Source organism: Mastigoproctus giganteus, chromosome 8 (assembly GCF_048544385.1).
Source record: "Mastigoproctus giganteus isolate SK-2022 chromosome 8, ASM4854438v1, whole genome shotgun sequence".
Lineage (NCBI taxonomy): Eukaryota > Metazoa > Arthropoda > Arachnida > Uropygi > Thelyphonidae > Mastigoproctus > Mastigoproctus giganteus.
The window spans coordinates 41,737,823-41,753,943 of NC_143582.1; the positions used below are offsets into that span (position 1 = coordinate 41,737,823).

The 16,121-nt window shown below is 39.0% G+C and overlaps 1 protein-coding gene across 4 annotated transcripts in view; it reads right to left on the reverse strand.

Annotated features, from left to right (window-relative positions):
* The window catches only part of LOC150081484 (calcium/calmodulin-dependent protein kinase type II delta chain-like), a 645,695-nt gene that overhangs the window by 298,415 nt on the left and 331,159 nt on the right, over window positions 1–16,121 (reverse strand). For 3 of the 4 annotated variants that reach the window (XM_090379916.1, XM_090379917.1, XM_090379915.1), the window contains exon 9: window positions 9,951–10,045. In XM_090379916.1, coding sequence (XP_090236042.1) covers window positions 9,951–10,045 — 95 coding nt within the window. The remainder of the gene's footprint in view (window positions 1–9,950; window positions 10,046–16,121) is intronic. The other variant, XM_090379918.1, reaches the window with a different exon arrangement.

Here is a 16,121-nt window from a genome sequence, read left to right on the forward strand (position 1 = left end):
GGTCCATTATTGTTTTCTGTATTTATAAATGATATTGATGATGGTATATCAAGCTTAATGTCCAAGTTTGCAGACGATATGAAGTTGGCAGGGTTGTCAAGGACACTACTTACACTATGCTACTGCAACAGGATCTGGAAAGGTTGAGCAGATGGGCTGAGAGGTGGCAAATGCAGTAACTCCAGAGTAATGTATCAACTCTGTGGTACTACACTGACAGTGGTAGAAAATGTAAAGGACTTGGGAGTAATTGTGCAGGCAGATATGAAGTTTTCTGAGTAGTGCAGATGGTCTGTAAGAGTAGCTCATGGTGTCTTGTCAATGATATACAGGAATTTTTCTAGCAGGGATAAGGGATCATTCCCTTGTATAAGGCAGTAGTCAGGCCACACCTTGAGTACTGTATACAGGTCTGGAGGCCTCATTTTAAGAAGGATGTAGAGCTGTTGGAACGAGTACAGAGAAGAGCAACAAAATTAGTGAATGGAACAAAGGGTTGCTCTTACGAAGAAAGGCTTAAGTTTTGCAGATTACATTGTTTGGTGAGGAGATCTGATTGAGGTGTATAAAGCCTTGAATGGTTTGATCATGCTCGATGCTGATGGGATTCTTCCTCTTGCTCAGAATAATCACCTGAGAGGGCATAAATTCAAATTGAAGAAAGACAGTTGTAGGATAGATGTGTCAGAGAAGTCTTGCCAGAGAAGCAAGCTTAAATAACTTCAAGGGGCGAGTCAGGGTAGTTAACTATAAAGGAACACAAAATATTAATTGCTTATACAGTAATGTCAGAAGTGTCATCAATAAAAAAAAGTGAATTTGAACTGCTGGTTAGGACAAGTAACGCTGACATAACAGGGCTTATGGAAACATGGTGCCACCCTGAAATAGGAGATGATGAGTTTCAGTATGGTATGTACAATGTATTTAGGAAGGATAGGGCAGATAGAAGGGGCAGTGGGGTTCATACTTCTTATTAAAAGCAGCCTGAGTGCAATGAAAGCCTTCCCGGATTCAGACATTTTGCATGCTAGTATAGAATCTGTATGTTGTGAGAGAGTTGGAAGCAAAGGTATAATGAGAGTGCGAGTAATCTACAGACCAGGTGATTGTGAAGATTATGATCAGAGCCTCTATGTACAAATGGAATGGGCAAGTAAACGTGAATGTCTTATTATGGGTGATTTTAATTTGCATCTAATTGATTGGAGCAAATGGGAAGGAAGCTCTACATGGGCAACAAAATTTTTAAATCAACTAAATGATTGTTATTTTTATCAACATATCAACATATCAACTGATCATCACCCATGAACCAGATGACATAATAGGGTTGAAAGTGCAGGAATCAGTAGCAGAAAGTGATCACGGAGTTCTACAGTGGACACTAAAAAGAGGTAGTAGCAGTTATTAAAGGCAAAGGAATGGGTTATAATATCAGGAAAGGAAATTACAATGGCTTAAGTTGCGACATGGCCTCTAATAACTGAGTAGATATCTCACAGAGAGCGAATACAATTGAATTATGGCATACCATTAAAACATTAATCACAGAAGCTTTGAATGCATATACATCATTAAAAAAATACTCCACGAGGAGTCCAAGTTGGATGAATAATGAAGTTGCCAGATTACTTGAGAAGAAAAAGATGGCATAGAAAAGTTAGAGCATTAAAAGTACTGAAGCCTATAACAGCTACAAATTGATCTGTAATTGTGACACAGAAAAGGTTAGACCTGCAAAGGATTATTATGAGAAATGGCTGCCAAAGAGAGCAAAGTGTGAGAATAAGAATTCTTCACATATATAAATGCAAAGAAGAGAAGAACAAATCAGATCTTTATGTAATGGATGTGGAATAGTATTAGATACCCCAGCTCATGTTGCAGATGAACTCAACAGTTATTTCGCATCGATATTTACAGAAGAAAAACCCTTTATGTCAATGAGAAATTATGGGAGTGAAGTTGAACAATATTTAATTAATGATACTGAAATTTCACACGATTATTTAATGAAAAAACTTTCGAGCCTACAGGCAAGTAAGGCTCCTGGCATTAGCATTAGTAGAGGCATTTGATGCAAGAAAGCAAGCTTGTGCAGCACCAGCCAAAAAAAAAAAAAATAATAAATAAATAAAATAAAATAAAATAAAATAAATAAATAAATAAAAAATAACCACTTCCACTTCACCCCTCTGTTCTTTCGAAATACCTGTCCAGCTGAGCCTTAAACTTATTTAGGCTATCAACCTCCACGACAAGGGATGGAAGTCTGTTTCACCAACCAACCACCAGCTGGCTAAAGGCAAATTTCCTCAGGTATATCCTACATCTGTCTTTCCTCAATTTGAATTTATGTCCTCTCAGGTGATTTTTCTGAGCAAGAGGAAGAATCCCATCAGCATTGAGCATGCTCAAACCATTCAAGGCTTTATACACCTCAATCAGATCACCTCGCTGGTGCCTAGTCTCCAGACACTGCAATTTGCAAAACTTAAGCCTTTCTTCGTAAGAGCACCCCTTTGTTCCATTCACCAATCTTGTTGCCCTTCTCTGTACTTGTTCCAGCATCCCTACATCCTTCTTGAAATGAGGCCTCCAGACCTGTATACAGTACTCTAGGTGTGGCCTGACCATTGCCTTATACAAGGAAATAATCACCTCCTTATCCCTGCTAGAAAAATTCCTATATACCATCGACAATACACCATGAGCTACTCTTGCAGCCCGTCTGCACTGATCAGAAAACTTCATATCTGCCTGCACAACCACCCCCAGGTCCCTTTCATTCTCTACCACTGTCAGTGTAGTACCACAGAGTTGATACGTTGCTCTGGGGTTGCTGTTTCCCATATGTACATTTGTCAATGTTAAACTTCATTTGCCACCTCTCAGCCCATCTGCTCAACCTTTCCAGATCCTGTTGCAGTAGCATAGTGTAAGTAGTGTTCTTGACAACCTTGCCAAACTTCGTACTGTCTGCAAACTTGGACATTAAGCTTGATATACCATCATCAATATCATTTATAAATACAGAAAACAATAATGGACCCAATACTGTACCCTGAGGGACTCCACTAATAACATTAGTCCATGATGAGCAGTGTCCATTGATTACCACTCTCTGTCTTTTTTTTTTTTTTTAGCATTAGCATTAGTAGAGGCATTTGATGCAAGAAAGCAATCTTATGCAGCATCAGCCAAAAAAAAAAAACCCACTTCCACTTCACCCCTCTGTTCGTTCAAAATACCTGTCCAGCTGAGCCTTAAACTTATTTAGGCTATCAACCTCCACGACAAGGGATGGAAGTCTGTTCCACAAACCAACCACCCGCTGGCTAAAGGCAAATTTCTGCACGTCTATCCTACATCTGTCTTTCCTCATTTGAATTTATGCCCTCTCAGGTGATTGTTCTGAGCTAGAGGAAGAATCCCATCAGCATTGAGCATGCTCAAACCATTCAAGGCTTTATACACCTCTATCAGATCACCTCACTGGTGCCTAGTCTCCAGACACTGTAATTTGCAAAACTTAAGCCTTTCTTCTTAAGAGCACCCCTTTGTTCCATTCACTAATCTTGTTGCCCTTCTCTGTACTCATTCCAGCAGCTCTACATCCTTCTTGAAATGAGGCCTCCAGACCTGTATACAGTACTCTAGGTGTGGCCTGACCATTGCCTTATACAAGGGAATAATTACCTCCTTATCCCTGCTGGAAAAATTCCTGTATATCATTGACAATACTCCATGAGCTACTCTTGCAGCCCGTCTGCACTGCTCAGAGAACTTCATATCTGCCTGCACAACCACCCCCAAGTCCCTTTCATTCTCTACCACTGTCAGTGTAGTAACACAGAGTTGATACGTTGCTCTGGGGTTGCTGTTTCCCATGTGTAGTACTTTATACTTGTCAATGTTAAATTTCATTTGCCACCTCTCAGCCCATCTGCTCAACCTTTCCAGATCCTGTTGCAGCAGCATAGTGTCAGTAGTGTCCTTGACAAACAACCCTGCCAACCTTTGTATCGTCTGCAAACTTAGACATTAAGCTTGATATACCATCATCAATATCATTTATAAATAAAGAAAACAATAATGGACCCAACACTGAGCCCTGAGGGACTCCACTAATAACATTAGTCCACGATGAGCAGTGTCCATTGATTACCACTCTCTGTCTTCTCCCCCTCAACCACCCCTTTATCCATAGCAGCAATTTGCCTCCAATGTCACACTGCTCCAATTTGTGTAGCAGTCTTCCATGTGCAACAGTATCAAAAGCCTTTCTAAGATCCAAGTATATAATATCAAAGCTATTCCCTGCATCCAGTTCTTTTGTGACTGCATCATAGTATCCAATCAAATTGGTCAGGAAAGACTTCCCCTTAACAAAACCATGCTGTGTCCGAGCTATAACTGAAGTCTTGTCTAAATGATCCTGCAATGCTTCTTTAACCAGTGCCTCCATTAATTTTCCTGGAACAGAAGTTAAACTCACAGGTCTATAATTACTTGTGTCAGCCTTTGATCCTCCTTTGTGAATTGGGGTCACATTTGCACATTTCCAGTCTATGGGTACCTCCCCTGAGTCCAAGGAAGCTCTCATAATTATGGCTAAGGGTTTGCTTACTTCCTTTGCTGCCTCCTTTAATATAACTGGATAGATCCCATCCACCCCAGGTGCCTTTCTTGTGTTTATCTTCAACAATTTCTCCTCCACTTTACTCCCAGTTATTTCAAGATTCTGTAGCTTACTGCTAGAGTTGAATACACCTCTGGCATTCCCCTCAGTGAATAACTCCTCATGTGTGAATGTCGATGCAAAATATTCATTTAGTTTGTTAGCTACCTGAGCAGGATCATCAACAGTTGACCCATCAATATCAAGTGGACCAATCTGATTCATCCCCTTCCTTCTAGAGTTTACATAAGTAAAGAACTCTTTGCTGTTTTTCTTTGCATCCCTTGCCAAGGATTTCTCGTAATCTGCCTTTGCCTGCCTAACCTCCTTTGTAACTTGGTTGCATATCAACTTGTATCTATCATAGGCTTCTGTGTCATGTGTTAATTTGTAAGTATCCCATGCATTTTTCTTCTCCACCATATGCCTTATTAATTCATCTCACATCCATTTTGGCCTAAACCTTGAATAATATTTCTTAGTTGGTATGTAAAGCCTAGTAGCTTCCAAGATAAGTTCTTTGAATGCTTCCCATTTTGAATTTGCTGTTGGTAACATCATCAGTTGGTCCCACTGTATAGAATTTAAATATTGTCTCAGTCCATCGTAGTCGCCTTTATGGAAGCAATAACCCTTCCCTTTACACCTAATGGTAGTTACCTCTTTGAGTAAATCCTACTTCAGCACACTGCGATCACTGCAACCTAGTGGTTCATTTATCTGCAGATTCTTAATGCATGAAGAATCACTGCTGATAATCAAATCAAGAGTATTACTCCCTCTAGTTGCCTCCCGAACATGCTGATGTAGAAAACAATCATCCGATAAATCCACAAAAGCCCTGCTAGTGTGTGAGTGACCAACCCCCAAATTCCAGTCAATATTTGGGAAATTAAAATCTCCCATTATAAGATTCTGATTTACTGGCCCACTCTATTTCCCTGTACAGTTTCTTATTATACTCATCAGAGTCATTAGGCCTATAGCACACTCCTACTCTCCATTTTGATCTCCCAGTGCTTATGTCACACCAAACTGACTCAACACTGCACTGTCCAGTGATGTCGACTGGCTTCACTTCCTTGGTTTTTATGTGTTTCTTAACTAATAGCATAACCCCTCCCCACTTACTATCCTGTCTATCCTTTCTGTAGACGTTGTACTCCCCAAATTCCAGTTCTGCATCCCTTATATCTGTGTGACACCACGTCTCTGATATCCCAACAATATCTGCCTTTGATGTTTTGAGCAATACCTCAAATTCATCAAATTTATTTACTAAACTCCTAGCATTGGTGTACACGCAAGTATACCTGCACCTGTTTCTATTCTTATCTACCCTAACACAACCCATGTGTTTACTTGTACCGCAATGGGTCCCAGCAGTCTCTGAAATATCATGCACCTTGTTTTTCAGGCTTCTGCTCATTCTAATAGAAGCAGTGCAAGAATCTCTTTCACCTCTACCAGTGGCTACTGTCAATGTATTGGGCTTTGTCTCCCCCAAGCTAGCAGTTTTCCGACCCACCTAACACTGCCTCGATAGCATCAGCAAATATTCTTGCACCCTTTCTATTTAAGTGTATCCCATCCCTGTAGAAGCAATCTCTCCTGTTAACAAGTACAGTCCAGGCTGAAAAAAAATTCTACCCCTTGAGCCTTGCACAATCTTTTCAGGGCCGAATTTATCAACAAGGCTCTCATCATATACACCCTCCTATCTCCTATCGTGTCTTCTCCCCCTCAACCACCCCTTTATCCATAGCAGCAATTTGCCTCCAATGCCACACTGCTCCAATTTGGGCAGCAGTCTTCCATGTGCAACAGTATCAAAAGCCTTTCTAAGATCCAAGTATATAATATCAAAGTTATTCCCTGCATCCAGTTCTTTTGTGACTGCATCATAGTATCCAATCAAATTGGTCAGGCAAGACTTCCCCTTAACAAAACCATGCTGTGTCCAAGCTATAACTGAAGTCTTGTCTAGATGATCCTGCAGTGCTTCTTTAACCAGTGCCTCCATTAATTTTCTGGGAACAGAAGTTAAACTCAAAGGTCTATAATTATTTGTGTCGCCTTTTGATCCTCCTTTGTGAATTGGGGTCACATTTGTACATCTCCAGTCCATGGGTACTTCCCCTGAGTCCAAGGAAGCTCTCATAATTATGGCTAAGGGTTTGCTTACTTCCTTTGCTGCCTCCTTTAATATAACTAGATAGATCCCATCCACCCCAGGTGCCTTTCTTGTATTTATCTTCAACAATTTCTCCTCCACTTTACTCTCAGTTATTACAAGATTCTCTAGCTTACTGCCTGAGTTGAATACACCTCTGGCATTGATGACATAAACCCTATAATTTTATGGGAGGTGGCAAGTGAGTGCATTGAACCTTTAAGGCTAATTATGAAACTATTACTGGAGTCAGGAGAGATTATGTTTGATTTGTGAAAGTCCCAAAGTATCACCAATATATAAAAGTGGTTCTAAGAGTGTAGTGAGTAATTACCGATCAGTTGGTCTGACTTCAGTAGTAGGAAAACTCATGGAGGCAATTTCAAGGTTGGAATTCAGGATCATTTAGATAGAAATGGAATTCTGAGGGATACAAAGCATGGTTTTGTAAAGGAGAAAGAATGTTTAACAAGCATGGTTAGCTGTTTTAACAGGGTCATTCATGAGCTGGATCATTGTTTATTTAGATTTCAGCAAAACATTTTATTCAGTCCCACATAAGCGGTTACTTTATAAGCTGGAACAGGTTGGAATCACAGGGAAAATCCTTAAATGGATAGCAGGATGGTTTCAGGGAAAGAGGCAGACGGTTGTGATAAATGGTTATCTTCAGATTGGAAGAATAACCATTAATAATATAAGAAGAAGAATGTAAAAAGTGGCATTCCCCAAGGATCAGTATTGGGACCACTGTTGTTTGTGATTTTCTTAAATGACATCGATGAAGTGATAGAGGACATGTTATCTAAATTTCCAGATATAAGGATCAGTAGAATAGTTAATGATCACTGCCAAGCAGAGTTTCTTTAGAGTGACCCAGATAGACTTCAGTGATGGCCAGAAAATTGACAGCTATCTTTTAATTTGTCAAAATGCAAGATCTTACACCTAAATGGGTAGTTGAGGCTGACAGTTCGGGGTAATTCAAAGGTCAGCCGGATAGTTATCTATGGGAGGAGGGAAATGCATAGGTTGTCTATTTACTTTTTTTTTTTTTTTTTTTTTGGCTGGTTTAGGCTTATGCAGCACCATATAGTCATAACTAATACTAATATTATGACATCTGGTTGGAAGATGGCCAACAGATTTCAGAGACAAACAGAACTGGTGACCAATATAGAACAAAGCTGATGAGCACAGGATGGTAGGTTAAAATCATCACAAACTAATAATGGATTGTGCTTTATAATGATGGACATAACTCAGAAGATAAATTCTGCATTTTACATTAGCTTTAACAGTCATATCATGCAAGAAAGCAAGCCGTATACAGCATTAGCCAAAAAAAAACAAAAAAGCTTCACATTTCATCCATCCATTCACTCCGAAAGTTAGTTTGTCCAGATCTTCCATGAATTTATTTAAGTTATCAACTTCCACAACGACAGATGGACAATTATTCCAGAAACCAACTAATCCCCAGCTAAAGGAAAATTTTCACACATCTATTCTACAATCGTATTTCTTCAATTTGAATTTGCCCTTAGCCCCTTCAGGTGTGTAATCTGAGCAAGACGAAGAATCTCATTGGCATTGAGCTTGCTCAAACCATTCAAGGCATTATACACCTCAATCAGATCACTTTGCAAGCACCTTTGCAGTGTCTCCAGACACTGCAATTTGCAGAACTTAAGATTTCTTGGTAAGAGCAACCCTTTGTTTCCCTGACCAATCTCATTGCCCTTCTCTCTCATTCCAGTAGCTCTACATCTTCATAATATAAGGCCTCCAGACCTGCATGTAGTACTCAAAGTGTGGCCTGACAGTCACCTTATACAAACGGACAATCACCACCTTATCCCTGCTAGCAAAATTCCCGTATATCACTGACAAGACTCCATAAATTGCTCTGGCAGCCTGTCTGCACTGCTCAGAAAACTTCATATCTGACTGCACAATTATCCCCAGGTCTTTTTCATTCTCCACTACCCTGAGTGTAGTACCACACAGTTGGTACATTTCTCTGGGGTTACTGCTACCCATATGCAGTACTTTGCATTTGTCAATGTTAAACTTCAGTTACCACCTCTCAGTCCATCTGATCAACTTTTCTAAATCCTATTGTAGTAGCATACTGTCATTAACAATCCTGCCAAACTTCATATTTTGTGCAAACTTGGACAATAAGCCTGATATACTTTCATCAATATCATTGATAAATATAGAAAACAACAATGCACTCAACAAAACCTGGGAGACTCCACTAATAACATTAGTCCACAGAGAGCAGTGTCCACTGATTACCACTCTCTGTCTTCTCCCACTCAACCATCCCTTTATCTATAGCAGCAGCTTGCCCTTAATGCCATACTGCTCCAATTTGTACAGTAGTCTTTTATTTGCAACAGCATCAAAAGATTTCCTGAAATCCAAGTTGATGTCAAAATTATTTTTTGCATCCAGTTCCTTTGTGACCACATCGTAGTATCCAATGAAATTGGTCAGACAAGACTTACCCTTAACAGACCCATGCTGTGTCTGAACTATAACTGTAGTCTTGTCTAGATGATCTTGCAATTCATCTGTAACAAGTGATCCTATTATTTTCACTGGAACAGAAGTTAACAATAAATTCACAGATTTTTACGCTACATTCCTTCCACTCCAAATTTGGAGTGGGAGGAATACAGAAGCCAATGATATCTAACTATGTATGCTGAGATGGAAAGGAATTGTTTTGAAGTTATTTGAAGGACATTTTCTTTTATGATGCAAAAAAGAATAATTCTTGATGAGAATTGAGAGTCCTCTACTTTGCTTGGCTTTCCATGAACAGGTGAAAATACTGCATTAAGCCATAGACAGCATCACAAAGTAATGCTGTTCAGTAGAAGTCCAAGTTTCCAAAAGAATCATAACATCAAAACAAAGATAAGGATCCTAATGTGGAGAGTTATCCGCCTAAAAAATGTCAATAAATAATATTTTATTACCACTTTAATCAATACTACTATTACTTAATTTTTGGTCATGATTAATAAACAGACAGACAGACAGAGACAAATAGGTAGACAGACACACACAATTTCTTACATCATAAGCTCCAGCCTTTATTTGTGCATATAACCTATGTTGATCTTCATCCCAAAAGGGAGGATACCCGACTAAAAGAATATATAATATCACACCTGTAACAAATTAAAAAAAAAAAAAAAAGAAAAAAAAGATTTGTGAAATATTACGAATACAATACAGGAAAATAATGCAATACATATTAATGTGTGCATGTTGTCTTCAGCACCTTTACCTACCTAACATTCAAAAATGCAAATACATTCTAAATATCAGAAAATACTAAATTTAATTAATTATTTTCTATATATTTTCCAAATATAAACCATCTCAAAATATTCTAAAGCTATTTATTACAAAATAAGCAGTACATGAGAGGGCCAAGGTGATGAGTAAGAATAAAGGAAAATCCCCCCCCCACACACACACACGGGTTCAAGCTGCTTCCTGCTCTACCAAACCAGTAATGAACAGCATGCATTGACATCTAGATGTCTTAGGATTCTGTCACAATTATAATGGATACAAAAGTGAACTGGGCTTGAAGTACAAGGTGAAAGTAGTAGATAAGAAAACAGCCACATATGAGGTATGATCAAAAGGTTTGGGAGCCGACTTTGCATAAGTATCTTGAAATTGGGAGTCAGTGAGTTGTGACTCATTTCAACATGATTTCTGTAACTCATCTAGATACAGTAATGCATAAATCAATCTATCTGAATTAGTGCACACTAAAAGAAAGGGAATTTATGTTTCTTCTCAATTTAAAATGAATGATTTTACTGAGCACTGAAATTGCATCAAATTTTGTTTTTAAATTAGGGAAAATTGCAACAGAAAGTTGCAATTTTCCCTAATTTGATGCAAACCCACAAGATGTTAAAATGAGATGCTGTGTGTTATTCAAGGATTTTCAGTTGTTCATAAAGTTTGAAGAGGGCCAATTGTCCATTAAAAATGATCCTCGCTTTGGCTGAACTTCAAAAACCAATAATTCAATCATTCATATTTGTGATCTGATTAGGAGTGATCAATGTTTGTGTATCTGTTAACAATCTCTTCACTGTCAATCAACTGTGAAGTTGCTAGTGAAATTGGTATTTATTATGGGACATGTCAATGAATTTAACACAATATTTGAAAATGTGACATGTTTCAGCCAAGTTTGTGGCTTACATCCTCAATGATTATCACAAACAGTTGTGAGGGCATGCATATCAGGATCTTTGTCAACATGCTGCAGCTGACCTCAACCCACACTTTGCTTCTTCCATCATTACTGGCGAATCATGGGTGTACACCCTGATTATGACCCAGAAACAAAGGCCCACTTCTCTCAATGGAAACTGTCATCTTCTCAGAAGCAGAAAAAAGAGCAGCAAGATAATCCTGATTAAGGATTAAATGTGAAGATTATATCATGCTTACTATTTTTTTTTTTTTTTTTTTTTTTTTACTTATGACACTTTTCTTTATGAATTTGTCCCACGTGGCCAAACAGTTAACCACAGAGTTCTACCAGAACTGAATGATGATCCAAAAAAATGACTAGCAAAAGAGAATTGGTACTTGCATCATGATGTCTTGCACACTTGGTGCTTTCCATTTAAAATTTTCTTGCAAAACACTCCATCTGCCATACTCACTAGATTTAGTTCCCCATGATTTTCCACCTTAAGCATAAAGCCCCCTTGAAAATTCACAGATCTGCAAGGGTTAAGGAAATTATTCAGAAAGCGACACAGGAATTATCAGAAATTCCAAAAGAACCATATCAGGAGTGTTTTTTCTGAAGATGCAGAAGTGCTGGAATTGGCATATACATTGTCAAGGAGACTACCTAAAAGGAGATCCATCTGAATAGTCAGTTAACTTCATAATCTGGTCACACTTCATTATCTCAGAAAGAACAAACCACTTTGGGGAGTCCACCAATGACATTTTCTGGCAAGCAAATTTTTTTACCAATGCAAGCTGTGATTTAAGTCCCAATAGAATTTTCACTTGAAAATTTCTTTATTTGCAAATGACATTCTCAAAATCTGAATTTCATGCCAATTAAGGCTGCCTTTGGGAATTCTGCTCTTCACATCCCACAGAACTTTGGAGTGGTGAAGATGAAAATTAATCAAAAATAGCATTATGTTACTTATCAGTGCCCATAAATCATGTCATGCAGAGCACTCATTCTTAGCTTACAGTAATGTTCTTGTCAGTCAATGTCATAACATTAAGAAAGCGACACAGGAGTATGACAATTTATTAATGTATTAAGTATGACAATTTATTAAGGTAGAACACAATGTTTCAAAATGCAGATATGTAATAATTTGCATTAGCATTAGTAGAGGCATATGATGCAAGAAAGCAAGGATATGCTTCATCAGCCAAAAAAAAAAAAAATCTCCCATTTCACCCCTGCATTCATTCCAAATACTTGTCCAACCCAAATACTTCTCCAGCTTAAATCTATTTAGGCTATCAACGCCTACAACAAAGGATGGAAGTCTGTTCCATCAAACAACTACCCGCTGGCTAAACGCAAACTTCTGCACATCTATCCTATATCTGTCTTTCCTCAATTTCAATTTATGCCTTCTCAGGTGATTATTCTGAGCAAGAGGAATAATCCAATCAGCATTAAGCATGCTCAAACCATTCAAGGCTTTATACACCTCAATCAGATCACTTCGCAGGTGCCTAGTCTCCAGACATTTTAATTTGCAAAACTTAAGCCTTTTTTTGTAAGAGCAGCCCTTTATTCCATTCAGTAATCCTTGTTGCCCTTCTCTGTACTCGTCCCAACAGCTCTACATCCTTCTTAAAATGAGGCCTCCAGACCGGTATACAGTACTCATGGTGTGGCCTGACCATTGCCTTATACAAGGGGATAATCACCTCCTTATCACTGCTAGAAAAATTCCTGTTTATCATTGACAAGACATCATGAGCTACTCTTGCAGACCATCTGCACTGCTCAGAATTCATATCTGCCTGCACAATTATCCCTAGGTCCTTTTCATTCTCTACCACTATCAGTGTGGTACCACAGAATTCAAACGTTACTCTGGGATTACTGCTTCCCATATGTAGTACTTTATATTTGTCAATGATTAACTTCATTTGCCACATCTCAGCCCATCTGCTCAACTTTTCTAGATCCTATTGCAGCAGCGTACTGTCATTAGTGTCCTTGAAAATGGCATAAGGTTATCAAATTGTACCAGGATACTTAATGATTTTGTAATAACTGTGAGCAAAGTAGAGGAGAAATTGTTGAAGTTAAACATAAGAAAAGCAACTGGGGTGAATAGGATCTATCCAGTTATATTAAAGGAAGCGGCAAAGCAACTAAGCAAACCCTTAGCCATAATTATAAGAGCATTCTTGGACTCAGGGGAGGTTCCCACTGACTGGAGATGTGCAAATGTATCCCCAATTCACAAAGGGGGATCAAAGGGTGACACAAGTAATTACAGACCAGTTAGTTTAACTTCTGTTCCAGGTAAAATAATGGAGTCACTGGTGAAAGATGCATTGCAGGATCATCTAGACAAGACCAGCAGTAATTCAGACACAGCATGGGTTTGTTAAGGGAAAGAATTGTCTGACAAATTTGATAGGATATTATGATGTGATTACAAAGGAACTGAATGCAAAAAATAATTTTGATATCATATATTTGGATTTCAGGAAAGCTTCTGATACTGTTGCGCATGAAAGACTATTGTACAAATTGGAGCAGAATGGTTAAGTGGGAGAAGACAGAGGGTGGTAATCAATGGGTGTGCTCTTCGTGGATTAATGTTATTAGTGGAGTCCCACAGGGTTCGGTGTTGGGTCCACTGTTGTTTTGTATATTTATCAATGATATTGATGAAGGTATATCAAGCTTAATGTTGAAGTTTGCAGATGATACAAAAGTTGGCAGGGTTGTTAATGACAGTAATGGCAGTGTGCTACTGCAACATGATCTAGATAATTTGGGCAGATGGGCTAAGAAGTGGCAACTGAAGTTTAACCTTGACAAATGCAAAGTACTGCATATGGGTAGAAGTAACCCCAGAGAAAAAATCAACTGTGTGGTACTACACTTAAGGTGGTAGAAAATGAAAAAGACCTGGGAGTAATTGTGCAGGCAGATATGAAGTTTTCTGAGCAATGCAGACAGGCTGCCAGGGCCGGTCATGGGGTTTTGTCAATGATATATAGAAATTTTGCTAGCAGGGAAAAGGAGGTGATTATCCTCTGTATAAGGCAATGGTCAGGCCACGCCTTGAGTACTGCATACAGGTCTGGAGGCCTCATTTTAGGAAGGATGTAGATTTACTTGAGTGTGTACAGAGAAGGGCAACAAGATTGGTGAGGGAAATGAAGGGATCCTCTTACCAAGAGAAGCTTAAGTTCTGCAAATTGCAGTGGTTGGAGACTAGGCACCTACGTGGTGATCTGATTGAGGTGTATAAGGTCTTCAATGGGTTGAGCACGCTGATTCTGATGGGATCCTTCCACTTGTTCAGATTACGAACCTAAGAGGGCATAAATTCAAATTAAGAAAGGACAGATGTAGAATAGATATGCGGAAATTTTCCTTTAGCCAGCAGGTGGTTAATTGCTGGAACAAACTTCCATCTGTCGTGGAAGTTGATAGGTTGAATAAATTTAAGGTGGAACTGGACAGGTATTTGGAGGGAATGGTGTGATTTTTTTTTTTTTTTGGCTGATGCTGCATAAGCTCGTACACTTGCTTTCTTGAATCACATGCCACTACTACTACTACTTAACAACCCTACCAACTTTGTATCATCTGCAAATTTGGACATTAAACTTGATATACCATCATCAATATCATTTATAAATACAGAAAACAACAATGGACCCAACACTGAACCCTGAGGGACTCCACTAATAATATTAGTCCATGACGAGCAGTGACAATTGATTACCACTCTCTGTCTTCTCCCACTCAACCATCCCTTTATCCATAGCAGTAATTTTCCTCCACTGCCACACTGCTACAATTTGTTCAGCAGTCTTCCGTGTGCAACAGTATCAAAAGCCTTTCTAAGATCCAAATATATGATATCAAAGTTATTCCCTGTCATAGTATCCAATCAAATTGGTCAGGCAAGACTTTCCCTTAACAAAATCATGCTGTCTCTGAGGATCCTGCAGTGCTTCTTTTACCAGTGACTCCATTAATTTTCCTGGAACAGAAGTTAAACTAATAGGTCTATAATTACTTGTGTCACCCTTTGATCCTCCTTTGTGAATTAGCATCAGCATTAGTAGAGGCATATGATGCAAGAAAGCAAGCTTATGCAGGGCCAAAAAAAAAAAAAAAAAAAAACACTTCAATTTCACCCCTCCGTTCATTCAAAATATCTGTCCAGCTGAGCCTTAAATTTCTTTAGGCAATTAACTTCCACAACAAGGGATGGAAGTCTGTTCCACCAACCAACTACCCGCTGGCAAAAGGCAAATTTCCGCACCTCTGTCCTACATCTGTCTTTCCTCAATCTGAATTTATGCCATCTCAGGTGATTATTCTGAACAAGAGGAAGAATCCCATCGGCATTGAGCATGCTCAAACCATTCAAGGCTTTATATACACCTCTATCAGATCACCTCGCCGGTGCCTAGTCTCCAGGCACTGTAATTTGCAAAACTTAAGCCTTTATTCGTAAGAGCAACCCTTTGTTCCATTCACTAATCTTGTTGCTCTTCACTTTACTCGTTCCAGCAGCTCTACATCCTTCTTGAAATGAGGTCTCCAGACCTGTATACAGTACTCAAGGTGTGGCCTGACCATTGCCTTATACAAGAGAATAATCACCTCCTTATCCCTGCTAGAAAAATTCCTGTATATCAATGACAAGACACCATGAGCTACTCTTGCAGCCCGTCTGCACTGCTCGGAGAACTTCATATCTGCCTGAACAATTACCCCCAGGTCCTTTTCATTCTCTACCACTGTTAGTGTAGTACCACAGAGTTACGTTGCTCTGGGGCTGCTGTTTCCCATATGTAGTACTTTACATTTGTCAATGTTAAACTCCATTTGCCACCTCTCAGCCCATCTGCTCAAGCTTTCCAGATCCTGTTGCAGCGGCATAGTGTCAGTAGTGTCCTTAACAACCATGCCAACCTTTGTATCGTCTGCAAACTTGGACAACCTTTGTATCGTCTGCA